At 44.0% G+C, this 13,698-nt stretch overlaps 1 protein-coding gene across 2 annotated transcripts in view; it reads right to left on the bottom strand.

Annotated features, from left to right (window-relative positions):
- Positions 1 to 11,759, bottom strand: part of LOC308329620 (latent-transforming growth factor beta-binding protein 2-like) — a 125,284-nt gene extending 113,525 nt beyond the window's left edge. For both annotated transcript variants that reach the window (XM_080784040.1, XM_080784041.1), the window contains exons 1-2: positions 10,834 to 11,759; positions 6,224 to 6,297 (exon numbers count right to left, since the gene is read on the bottom strand). In XM_080784040.1, coding sequence (XP_080640166.1) covers positions 6,224 to 6,297; positions 10,834 to 11,291 — 532 coding nt within the window. In that variant the 5' untranslated portion in view covers positions 11,292 to 11,759. The remainder of the gene's footprint in view (positions 1 to 6,223; positions 6,298 to 10,833) is intronic.
- Between the last annotated feature and the right edge of the window lie 1,939 nt (positions 11,760 to 13,698).

Raw genomic sequence — 13,698 nt, 5'->3', positions numbered from 1 at the left:
GCACAAAGAGGTAGAGAAGGAGCCAATTGCCACTTCCAAACAGACACGCACGCCAGCTGGAGGGGAGAAAGGCAGCATGACTCCTGGTTTGGGGAGAACCATGGGAGTGAATGGTCCAGTATCTAGGTTAATGATGGGCTATGGGGCAACTGTGCATTGATTATAGGATCTGTCTAATAGGCCATAACTCTCAGCAGACTGTGAGGGAGTTATGCCCCCTGAACTGTGTACTGTGTAACCCCCTGCAAATCCACACACAGCCTATAAAGAGAGACGGTCTACATACGTACATGGCTGTCTGCGAAGTAATTACTTCCACCCTGACTCAACAATATCACTAGCGACGGCAGGGTTTTAAAGGTTCTTCCTACCACAACCTTCTTCCCAACCAGAACCTGGACTGGTAAAATCTTCGGACCCACATTAGAAATTATATGCCAGGGGCAGGGACCCCCATAAGAGAACCCCAGGTTTGACCTTAATTAGGCTACGGTCCTCCATTTAATAGCATTTCTATCTCTGGGACCCCAATGTATATTGTAAAATCAAAGTTAATTTAACTTGCGTGTGAGTGTACAAATGGAACCAAATGTACAGTCTCTGAATTGCAGACCCATAAGGGTTCCTTTTGGTTACTATTTATCATTTAGCTGCAGGGACCCTCTGGAACCCGGACCCCACCTTGGGAACCACGGTTGGCAGTGTAAAGCTTACACAGATAGCATACAGTAGCTGTCGCTGACAAATACTTTGATATGGCTGAGCAACTGGCTTTGGATCAACTTCCTTGAAATTTCAGTACTTGAGCTGAAGCTGATGCTGAGTGAGTGAACAAAACACACATGACTTAACATTTGAACAAGTATCTTCTCAACAAGAATACATTTGGAAATCCTCTTGTACTTTGAGCGTTGATTTCATTGCATGTCGACAATGAACCTACGTTTCTCTAGGTGCTGTTTTGCAGCCTACAAAATGCTCACACGTGTATGTCCTTGATACTTAGCCAGCTGCTAGACACATGTTGATCCTCCACCCCCCTGCCTCCATCCTTCACCAGCCCAAAAGGTAGATTTCCCCAAATGTGAATGGTCCCACATGAGAACTTCACGCTGGTTTGCAGAAATGAAATGGAAAAATATGCACAAATATGCACTGCCTAGCAATTGTAAATGGATGTGTAACACAGTGCAGAAGGCCACTTGAAAGACAAAATAATCAGAAGTTTTATGATAGAAAGACCATACACTGCTATATTATTATTTCATTAATACATTCATTCAAGAGCAACAGAAGGTCCCACATGGAGACATCACTGACATGTCTGGTATTTCAACAAAACCACTCAGCCGACATACAATGTTATGTTACGTAGAATGAGGTAACCATAAAATGTTAGGCAGCTGAGCAGAGCCTTTAACAAAACATACGATTCCTAATGGTGTCTCAATATGTTCACAGTGGAAAGCTTTAATCTCTCACAAACAGCACTAAGGATGTGATGGAATTAAAGAAACATTCGGGCACGTCAGATTTTGTGTTTGGAGAGAGAGAGAATGAGCTTGTGAAGGGGGGGGGGGGGTACTGTAAGTAAGAGAGAGGCAAACTTTCTGCATGAGGAGTTATTTTAGGGCTGGACAGGGCCCTGGGCGGCACAGCAGGCCAAAGACAGCTGGAAGGCAATCAAAAAGAAACTCCTTTCTACCACATTTCACTCCGTCAATCACCAAAGGCTTAAGAGACTGAAAACAACTTTATTCCTCCCTGTGAAGGATGCACATTTCATCCGCACCATCGAAGACAGCGATGGGTTTAAATAAAGGGCGATGCGTGCATCGCATGCCGTCAGGTTGGCAGTACATTCAAAACTGTGATGTACTACCTTGCAGTAATATGAATTATTCTTCATACATAATATATGACTGTGGGGTGTAAAAAATGGGATGATGGGAGGCTTTGTGTGTAGACTTGATCTAGTACGTAGGTTAAGACAGTGCCAAATTCGTCCGCACTGTCGAGACTCTGTAAGACACTTGTGAGAGGCATTCTGCTTTGGACAACTTCCCATTAATCAGTCATTAATCAGATTAAAAAAGGTCCTTACAGTTTATGGCACTGATGTATATAGTCTGGCTGGCAGCAGGGCCTACAGTACATGCACCAATGACTGACTGTTTGGGGAGGCCACACATGTCCATCTGCTAACCGTTGCTTTTCAAGACCTATATTGGTCCCAACATTGGTCAAGCTTTACAAGCCAACTCTGGCTGGTGTCAAATTTATGCTTGTGAACCAAAAAGCCAACATCAGTGGGAGATCCAAGAGCTTATTTGGCTCAGAAAAACTCAAACCAAGCAGTCCGCTATTTTGGAAACCGATTTCTTGTGGCTATATAACACAAATGAAAGGAAATGTAGATGTGCAGCTTTCCCTTTCTCATTACAGATTCCCGAAGGTAAACTTTCATTCTCACAACCATTCTTGGCTCATAATTAAGGGTAAGAGTTCATTAATATGAACTTAGCATCCCTTCTTGGGGCAAACATTTGACGGAAATAGCCAATCTGCAAGCTCACAATGCATTGCAACTGATTGTGAGCTTGCAGATCGTCTGTTTTCCGCAAGGAGATGTGGAAGAGAGGGACAAAAGTACAGTATGCGGCCTAGGAGGCCCCTGGGAGGTCAACAAAGTGTATAGGGTTTAAGTGGTTAATGAGCACTTCCAGACTTATTTGTCATAAAGATTGAGGTGACTCAATCACTTTAACATGTTCAGAAGTAGGACAATAGTATTTCAAGCAGCAGGATGTGCAGACAGACAGTGTCTGCTGTGCATACAGCTGGTTGTCAGTCTGTCTTCTATCCAGTCTATCCAGACACTGGTTTAGGACCAGCTAGACATAATAGGGCCTCATTCTGCTCCTCATCTCATTGACAGTGTCTGTTTTTTTGGTCAGCATATGTGAATCTGGAAACGTTGCGGAAGAGACCCAGGGATGACCCAGAAACCGTTGCATCACTTCAACCCAGTGGATGGGCTTTGATACAGCTCATAAGTGAATACATGAGATCTAATAAGGGACTCGCACCTGGTCGCACTCATCTGACCAGCCACATCGTATACCTGCGACAACCGGCGTCAATAAAGTCTGTATAGATTTGGCTGAGAACAAATGGCCACAAACGTTTCAAATCAACTTTTGAGCGCCGTTAAAAGTAGTTCACTTCAGCGGAAACCAAAGTAAACATGCAACAGCATTGAACAGAACGTTCTGTTGTTTCTAATTGATCAAAGTCTCCAGCATCAAATATTTTCAGCAGATGGAATTTGCTTTAATACACACACGCGTCGCACACGCACACACACGCACACACACACACACACACACACACACACACACACACCATCCATCTTGAAGTCAAAAATGGAGAAAAGAAAGAAAAGAAAAGGCATCCGGCAGACAGCAGCAGACCCATTCTGACCTGGCCAGTACCACCTCTTCAAAGGAGCCAGACCACCAGACCCACACAGAGACCTGTACCTATAGACCTTTCTATAAACACATTTCTAAATCCATGTAGGCACGCTCCCTGGACAAGGAGCAAACCAATTCCTGTCATATATTTGCTCTGAGCTCAACCCAATTCAACAAGGAGGTATTGTTAGGAAACCATAACTCACGACACCCAATCCAGCCTTGCGGGTAATGCCTGCAGCTGACACTTTTAATATTACACATTACTTCAATCCCTTCAACTAGAATTTCCTAGACGTAGCTCAAGAAGGATATGTTTTTACTTATGTTCCCAGCCGACAGGTTGGTTCCTTTTCTTTTCCCCCTGCTGTGAACATGTTTTCTCATGCTGCCATCTCCTCATACAGCAGGCCGGTTCTGACACGGGGAGAGGGAATGAGATAGCCTTGGTTCTGTATTTCTCTGCATGTCTCGTGTCCTTGTGTAATGGCTTCCAACTCCCAGGCCAAGCCTGAGGCTTGGGTCCTGGGTGGGTGGGGAGGGGGGTTGGCTTGAGTTGGCACCTGGCCTGCCCTGAGGCTCGTGGTGTGGGGCTCACTCAGCTGAAGACACCAAAGTGAAACCTGGATGAGAGCCAGACTTTAAGAGGGTCCAGATGCTTGGACGGAGACCTTGCCTCTTCAGATGCTCTGCCTTGTTTAACATGGGCACGTTAGGCTGGACCTGTTAGTCTCTGGCAGATTTAAAGTATTTACCTCATTTGATTTGGCTAACTAAAGCTCCACGTTAAATGTCATTTACACCCTGGCCCTGGTATGCCTACCTTTAGCTGGGACTTGAGAAAAAGTGACAGAAGCCCCAGCAGTGGGCAAGAGCTAATTAGATCTAATTAGGAGGCTACAGTAGCCAATCAGCTTGTTGTGTAATGGGATTGGGTGAATTGACTGATCCCTTTGGATTGGAAGGGTAAACAGCCAAAGCTACTGCAGCTTGCGAAGTTGTGTGTGTGTGTGTGTGTGTGTGTGTGTGTGTGTGTGTGTGTGTGTGTGTGTGTGTGTGTGTGTGTGTGTGTGTGTGTGTGTGTGTGTGTGTGCGTGCGTGCGTGCGTGCGTGCGTGCTTGCGTGCGTGTGTGTGTGCGACAGCGTGTGAAAGAGAATGAGAGTGGCGTGTAAGTTTCCGATTGTGCGCTTGTAAAATTTAAAGATTTAAAGATAACTCTCTAGAAAAGATGCTGATTTTTTTTTTTTATGTGATCAGGCACCAACCCTACACAAATCCAATGACACAAGAGCCATTAGCCATTAGCAGCTTAGCTTCTCAGAGTTCAATTAATACTCCAGATTTTGCTGTATACTGGCATCACTCTTTCATTCTTAATAGCCCACGTAACAGTAAAAGAAAATGAAAAACATGCCAAATGTCAAGCATGTTACAGATAAAAGCACGGTAACACTTGTAAACTGTAAAACATTCTGCCGAAATTGCACTTTTAAGAAGTGGCCAATTATTCATTTGTGCCCGGTATCTGCCATTCCGCGTTTAATCATCTGGCAGTAAGGATATCCAATATTGCTGTGGTCAAATAAAAAAAAGGAACAGTTACACCCATAATTAAGGGCTTGTGTCAAAAACAGAGCCAAATGCTAAGCACTGGTACTAGGATCTCTACATGAAAAGAGCAGGCACTGCCACATGACAAACATGACCACGGGGCAGCAGCACCCTGGGAAGAGTTTTCTTTCGTTACGGCGATTCTACTTGACGGGGTCGACATTAGCAGCCATTTGCTTTGTTATTTTACAGTCCAAACGCATAAGGTCTAATCTAAATCATACTGACTGTAAATGTTTCTTTTTCTGGTTCATTTACAAGTCCAGACAAGACAGTCCAAACTGTGTCGTGTGCTCTGCTGTATTGCTTCCAGACATCATGCCTTCACATGGACTTGTAGTACTACAGTATATGTGCAGCACCTCCTTAAATGTATTGGTTTCGTGTCCTACTCGGGATTTGAACGTGGTTCTCCCACGTGAGAGGCAACATTTCTACCATGCAGCTAAGAGGGAAGCCCTAATTGGCATGGGGATTTTTTTTGCACTTATGAGCTTCAGGCAGTACTCTTTTTCAACCATTAGTCCTATCCAACACTAGGGTCTAAATTTCTCCATGGAAGAGTAGGGAGACAACCTAATTAACATAATCTACCGTATAGATTAGTCGCAAATAGGTTTAATTCATTTAAATAAGAGGCAGCATGCTGCTTCAAACACTACGTACTTCATTGACTGGTGTCCCCCACGGGTCTATATTTGGTCCCCTCCTTTTTCCCCTCAACACCAAAACACTGTTTGAGACATGTTTTGAGGTCTTATAGGGCCGATTCATACTCATACAATTTTCAGTAGCACCGAAGAGACGACTTTAGGACGGTACCCGCCCGCCCGAACCTCAAATGACGTCACATTGTAGGCTCTACAAAGCCGAACCGACTTTTATTCAGCTCTAAAATAAGAGTATGAATCGGCCCTTAGATCGGCTATTGAATGTTTGTCTATTATGATATGCTCAGAATAGGGATTCTATGGTTCATGTGGTTAAGCCTAATTAATAATCCATTGTACGGCGGTGGCGCTTTCCAACAAACCCTGGAGAATAAATTAAGTTTGAAATGTGTTTTTCATAGCAAGAGAATGAAAGACTCCTTCAAAGGGCACAAATGTGTGTGATGGTGGTGTATTCTACTCACGCTTTATGCATCGGTTGGTGCCCGTCGCCACGGCCCACCCAGAGCAGCACTGCTGACCTCCGCAGACGTTAGGCCTGTGCACAGGAAGACTTGTTATATGACATGACATGACACAAGATAACAATTAACACAATAAATAACGCTTAAGGCAAGGATAGGCTGCAAATACGTCACCAGCTCATAAATTACAGAGCAATTAGTTTTGACTCTATGTCAAACCATCGCATTCCAAATAGAGATCCTTACTCTGGGAACGTTGTAGTTTCAGATCACGTGATTCAGCTATTGAAATAAATACTGCTGCTGATATGTGCCCATAATAAGCACTTGATTCAATAACGTATTCTGGGCAAAGCATGAAAATGGATGTGCACAATCGATGTGCACCTCTCTCTGTCTCTCTCTCTCTCTCTGTCTTTCTCCCTGTTACACAAGAGAGAAAACAAATAATACAGTTATCTGGGCCTGTGAGGGATAAAGGAAGACACATGGGACATGAAAAGCACCCTGCGTCTTCCATTAATCTCTGAGCAAATGAAGGATGACAAGGTTCAAGCAGCAATAACTGGATTCTTGGAATTCCTCGCATCCGCAAATGTAACCGGGGCCAATTTTCTGAGTGAAAAAGATGAAAAGGCAACTAGACCACAAGAGCAACTCCGTGGCGACGGTAAACCTCAAACTGGATAAGTGCTGGAATAAATCTAATGCCACTATCATCTTTTCAAGAGATATTACTGTAAATGAGTTCCTGACTCATTTGTACAGAAAAAGACGATAACAGCCGCTGACTCGTTGACCCCGGTGTGACTAAGCCGGCGAGGAAAGTGTTAGTGAGGAGGAGCCACTGCGATGACTTGCAGGTCGTGCGGGACCCCTTAGGCGGGATCAAGTCATCATCAGTCAGAGATACACCGAGCCAAGATCTTGTCAAAACATCATCAGCCACTACTCCTCCTATTCCATCACATGACACATAATGGGAAACAGCAGTATATCTCTGTAGAGATTTTTTTTTTAAATACAGTAGGTCAAATGTTTTAGAGCATGACGAAAATAGATGGTTTACGCACAGTCATTTTACACTTGATTTATAGTTTCACTGTGTCGTGCGAAAATCTACCATCTCTAAGCTCACAACGCAGAACAGTCTGACGCGTTGTGAGCTTACACGGTAGATCTGTTATTTTAGCTCTGGCTACATTACAGTACAGTTATTTGTGGGTAGAGCAAAAAGTTATCAAACAAGAAGATTATGATAGATCTCTCCAGTATTCATCTTTTATGCACCGGCATTTTTTGCACTGTTTTCTTTGCGATCTGGATAAGTCGAGGATTACTAATTCTGACAGGTGCACTAGAAAGCCAAGCACAAGGTACAGTAAGTCCACTGAGTCAACTTGAGTGGAAGAGAGCATGGTGAACGTTAAACCGATCCCTCAGGGGATGGTAAATGAGTAAGTAGAGTGAGAATTCCGTAAGGAAATGTGTCATGGGAGAGCATTTTCTAACAAGAAGCCCGGTGATTCACTTCAGGCTAATGAATCACAGAGTGTTAAAAAACACAGTGCAAATAAAAGGTAATGTTCTTGCGGAGATTTATGTCATTCCACCTTAATATTCCTTTAGGCTCAAAAGCACCCATTCATTCAACCTTGGAACAGACTTTCTGGGGCAATGTCAAGCCGGACATGCAATAAAGCATGTTGGAGCTAATACTACAGCCGGTTATTTTCTTTATACGTTGAGTAGGTTCTTTAAATAGACGGCTCCTTAATTCAACCATGCATCAATGAAAGACAAAATACGGTCCTAATGTTGTTTTTAATGTTTGATGGAACGGGTCCCATTACGGTTACATGACACATTGTTGTGTCGGGTATTTCAGTGGAAAGCGTAAGCAATCCGTGGGCTCTGCTCAATTACATTTTCCATAAAAATGTCCATGCCAAACAAAAGGTACAGGGGAAGGAAGTGACGTGTGTTTGTGTTATTGAGGCTCAGCAGTGCATCAAAGCTACTTGGAGCGTGATTATGAAATGTTAGTGGTTGGAGAGGGAGTGGACTATGGACGTTCAATGAATTATCTAGTTTCATCTCTGCTTTAATATTATATAAATGGACACCAAAAGGCAAAATATAATTAAAATTAAAAACCTCTTTCCAGAAATTACAACATGGTCATGGTCACTCACGATAACCCACAGACCTTGCTGGCAACAAAGAAATAAAAATAATTCTACCAAAGTCCGCCCCGCCAACCATCTATCACTAAAGCAAAGTGAGGAAGCAAGCAAATATACTGAAGTGTTTAGTCTCTCGTGGTCAGACCAACCAGCTTACATCATCAATTCTAGCGATGAATGTCAACATGTTCGGGTTTTGCCAGAGAAAATCTTAGGATAACCTCTGATTGGCTGGGCTGTGACGTAAGTCTGTGGTTGAACCTTGATTGGTGGATGGTGAATGGTCATGGTTGATCAATTGATATGTCTGTCTGTTTTTTGTATTAGGGGGTTGTTGTCACGGAAACGGTCGGTGTTAACCACTTGAATCCCACCCTCCATAATCTGGGGGGAACATTAGCAAAAATAGCAGATCTACAAGCTCACAATGCAGTACGTTGCGAATAATTAGTATGTACGGAGTAAGTACGGAGCCAGCACAGGTCCAGTTTGAAAAGTAGCACCACTTTTGAGTAGTTGTGCAGTGTGCACCAGACAATGGCTAATCATCTGGCTACTGTGAGATATGTATTGGGGTGATGACAGAAATGGATAATGGCAGAAATCTCCAAACCTCTGCAAATCACAAAACTATCTGGAAGGACAGATACACTAAGAGTAAGAGGAAAAACTTGTCTTTTTGTATTTTGGGTGAACTGCCTCTTAAGGTCTTGCATGTGTATTTCAGATCCACACTCGCACAGATGGATAGCCAATTATCCTCATATCATTCACAAGGCGTTCCCTATATTGGCCATATAAATGTTGTTTCCCTAAGGTATAAAGCACAGTAATGACACACTAAAAAAGATATTTAATTTCAATGTGAAAGTCCCTGTAACCCAAGGTGAACCCATATGCGCCATGGCATCCACTCTGATTATGGTGTAAACACTTTGCTCTTCCGTGTGTAGCCTACCGTGCTTTGAGTTCAAGCAGGACTGGATGCACAAGGGTTCATTTAACTCAAAGAAAGAAGTTTTAAAATGGAAACAACTGAAGGCCTGTGTTCAGAGCATAAAACTAAGAACCCAAAAAAAGAAAAGCGCCAGGGATTAGCAGCATAGACAGAACCGTAGGAGGAACAGGTGTTTCTGATCACTAAGTGAATTTGCAAATGTGCATCAGCCAAGGCTCAGATAGAGAGCCACCGAGCACATGGCCATGGGCAGCACTAGGGATCCACAAAACTAGGGACAGTGGTGGACAGTAACAAAGTACATTTACTTGAGTATCTGTACTTTACTTGAATTTCACTCCACTATACATTTCAAACACAAATATGGTACTTTCACTTGCAGTTGAGTAATATTGACCAGGAGTATAATATACTAGACTACGTTGTCCACCAAAGCACTGTGAACCCACAAAACTAGGACATGCACGCAGCACGCAAGCACGCTCTTACACACACACACACACACACACACACACACACACACACACACACACACACACACACACACACACACACACACAGAGAACAGATATAGCCTGAGGCATTCCTATACTGCAATTTAAATGTTCTTTAATGTGCAGTAGTGGGAGGAAATGGTGATGATAATGCAATGCTGTACCAGCTTCTGGGTTAAATGTACTGTAGTTCAAGTACTGTAGAGAACATTTGCCATGCGTTACGCTTGGAGCCCTAATTGTTTAACCTCAGCCATCCTCTCATGTCATGTCCTGCTGTGACCCTCGAGACAAAATACCTTTCTGCTCAGACAATTGTCCCAGTAGTGTCCAGTTGTGGGAGTATCTGCTTGACTTTACTGGATGACACATTCTGAGTTCAGTGACTTGTTCAATATTTCCAATGTGGAGGATATGCTTTTGATAAAATATTGGACAGTATCATTTTTTTTTGCTTTGCAGGAAGATGCTGGTTTTAGATCACAATACACAAATCATGCTGAAATAGCTGGTCACTATTACAGTTTATGAATAGAGTACATAGATAGAGGACCACAATGGAAACAAGTCCTCAGGGCCTTTTGTGTTATCCATTTAGCATTATTCATATAACGGTACCTCTGTAGCCTACTTTTTGCTAATGCAAACTGTTAGTATTCAATGAATCAATAAACACAGTAGCCTACACTGACTGTACTTTGATTGATTGATTGATGTATGTATTAACAGTTTGCAGAATTACAGTACATTTCAAGCACAAACTCAATACAAAGACTGTTAACTGTGAGTGGACGACCCAATTAAGCATTACACTTGTTTACAAGAGGGTCCACCTTGTTCAATTCACTGTACAACAACAGTTGTACAGTTATTATTTAATAATAATAATACTTTACCAATTTGTGTGACTCAAATGGCTTTTGCCCCTCAAAGACATTTGATTTAGGATTATATAGACAGTTCATCTCTTACCCAACAAGACGCCTTGAGTTGGTTTTGGCGCTCTGTCTCGTATTGATCCTGGCTCTGCGCTGCTGTGAGGAGCGAGGGGTGCCTGCTTGTCTTGCGGTGCGGGGCGCACCGCCATGCCGTGGCACAGTAGCACTGGGAGCAGGGACTGCCTTGATTGGAGTCGCGTGTCTGCTCTCTCGTTGAGTGGATGATGTGTCCCTGGGAAGAGGCACCGGAGCGGAGCCGTTGCCCAAAGCCTCGGGCGAACCTCCATTGGACAGTCCGGAGGATAAAGTGTCTTCTGTCGGTCCTTTTGACGAGTGACCTCTTGTTCTCCTCGCTTGGGACTGCTGTAGTAGGGCGCCTGCACCCTCTTTCCGACCACCTGTTGTCGAATCCTCTTGACAGCGACACATTTGGACCAGTGCGACGGTCAAAATCATTAAAAATCCAATCCCCACGCGGTCCATTTTGGACATAACGATGTTTTGAAACTACCGCGCGCAAAAGGACCGATCACGTTACCGTCTCTGACCGAGAGGCGCTCGAATGATGTGCAAATAAAAACAGACACTACGCGAAGTCAACAACACCGCATCACCTCTCCCAAGAATGCAGAACGCCTGCGGATTCCGGAACTCTTCATAATGCCCAGGTGTGCTTTGCGCAGGACTTGATCTTGTTTAGCCTTAAATTTACTTGATAAAAATGATAAGCTATAATTGCAACTGCACCCAAAAAATGAAAGAATGTGTGAGCGCCCCTGTCCTAGACAAAAAAATGCCGTATTATTGTTTAATGTTTTAAGACAAATGTTACTCCATTTGTTTCAGTTGCTGTTCAAGTTATAAGAGCGCACAGAGCAGCGCAGTGGCTCCAGGGCTGCTGAAGCTGAACTCCTACTCGAAGTGAGAGAAGCGGAGTTTGAATCCTGCTCCCATGCCTGTTGTGACCACCTCCTTGGATCTGAAGTCACCGGGATTTTTTGTAGGGATTGCATGCGCTTTACAAGAAGAAACTCCCCCCTCGTCGGTCGTATTGTTGCCTGTTACTTACTGCGCAGCTCCGTCCACGTGCCCACGCGTACTTTCTCTGCCAAATTACATCATGACACAATATGTGCCTCTTCGGCGATTTTACGCGTGCACGATTGGAACTCTCGTATGCCACTGCATAAAGGCGCGCATGTTACGCTCGGTTTGGTTATTGGCAAATTGATAGGCTACTTACCGCTATCATAAAATTAGGCTACCACTTCCAGATGCGAGTCCGCAAGAGTGACTTTTAGAGCCTGGGGGAGATATTTAGGTCATTACAATCTGTTGCATGACGGTTGTAATTAATTAGGCTACATCAAGCGCGCTACTGTCTGCTGGCTTAAAATACGTTTTTCCTTGCATAAATTGTAGGTATATCAGCATTATGCATGCTTATTTCTTTGGCTATTTAGCGATCTTAGGTTACGTCCCACTAGAAAAATATTACAAAATATCTATAGTATAGTAGGCCTATACTAGGAAAATACAATAAATCCCTTTATGCAAGCTAATATTTGAACTAATAAAGAAATAAAACACTGGAGAACGGAGAAGGGAGCTCAGGTTTATACTACTTCACTGGTCAAAGCCAGAACTGACACACATCAATCAAGGGTATAGAAATCAGCTGCGCAGGACCTAAGAGCACCTAGCACAAGGCAGAGTGGTCTGCCACATAAAGTAGTCCCTGGATAAGCAATACACTACAGATATGATTTTGAGTGAGACATATTCTATGGGAAGCTCATGGTTAATACTTAATCTGAGTGGTGGAAAACTGGTAGAGGGTTATATAACCAATCCCATTCATCTTCCCTTCTCATCCATGCTGCATCATCACTTTCCCCCTGCCCGCCTGCCTGCCTGTCTGGAAACAACACATTTCTTCTCTCCCATACGATCTTAAACAACCCCAAAAAAGGGTTGGCTTCCTCCACTCATTCAACCCGCAAAGATGCACTCATCTCTCTCATGAGAGGTCCGTCCATGCCAGGCCCGTTACCGCTCTACTGTACCGCTGTCCAAGACACACAGCAGGAGCGGATAGGAAGACTAGTGGTTCTTCTCTCTCTGCCTGCCTGGCCGGCCCATTCAGTCTGTTTCCAAGTGCGACATGCTCCCCTCCCCTCTCAACAGCCAAGAGAGGTATAGGAAGTCATCATAATACTGCCATGTACTTACAATAGAGGTCTTTGATGATGCAATCATCATCTAGGTGCGGTGACCTTCCTCTGTGGGGAGGAGTATTCTGTTCAACCCAATACGGAATACGCTATTGATGCTCCCCCCCCCCCCCCCCCTGCCTTACATACCATTGGTTCTCCAAAGGAAACACAGACAGTCTGTGTGGAGACTGAGGCTGTGTACTGCATGGGCTGATTACAACTCATCCTCCAGCCATGAGAAATCTAATTAGAGACTGAGGCTACAGTTGTCTCATGACCATCCAACAGACTCATTTCAGCCCTCAGGCAGGTTGCCCCCCCCCCCCCCACACACACACACACACACACACACACACACACACACACACACACACACACACACACACACACACAGCAATGGTAGCCAGTTGACTCGTGTCCTCAAGGGTGACCCTGTCCTCAAGGGTGACACACTGACAGTCTGACACTGCTGATTCGAGGTTGTTATCTGCACAATGACCTGGAATTAGTAAGCACACTGGCTTCAGCTCAAGTGTTGTTGTGCTGCCTGCTACCGTCTCTGCCATTCTCCAGGAGAGGGAGCAGTGTGTGGGATGAGAGAGTCTGTTTACAAGTGTTACAAGTGTGTGTGTGTGTGTGTGTGTGTGTGTGTGTGTGTGTGTGTGTGTGTGTGTGTGTGTGTG

Source organism: Protomyctophum bolini (assembly GCF_963924005.1).
Source record: "Protomyctophum bolini genome assembly, chromosome: 15".
In the NCBI taxonomy this organism is placed as follows: domain Eukaryota; kingdom Metazoa; phylum Chordata; class Actinopteri; order Myctophiformes; family Myctophidae; genus Protomyctophum; species Protomyctophum bolini.
The sequence above is the reverse complement of the archived record's forward strand: the minus strand, read 5'-3'. Positions and strand labels throughout refer to the sequence as shown.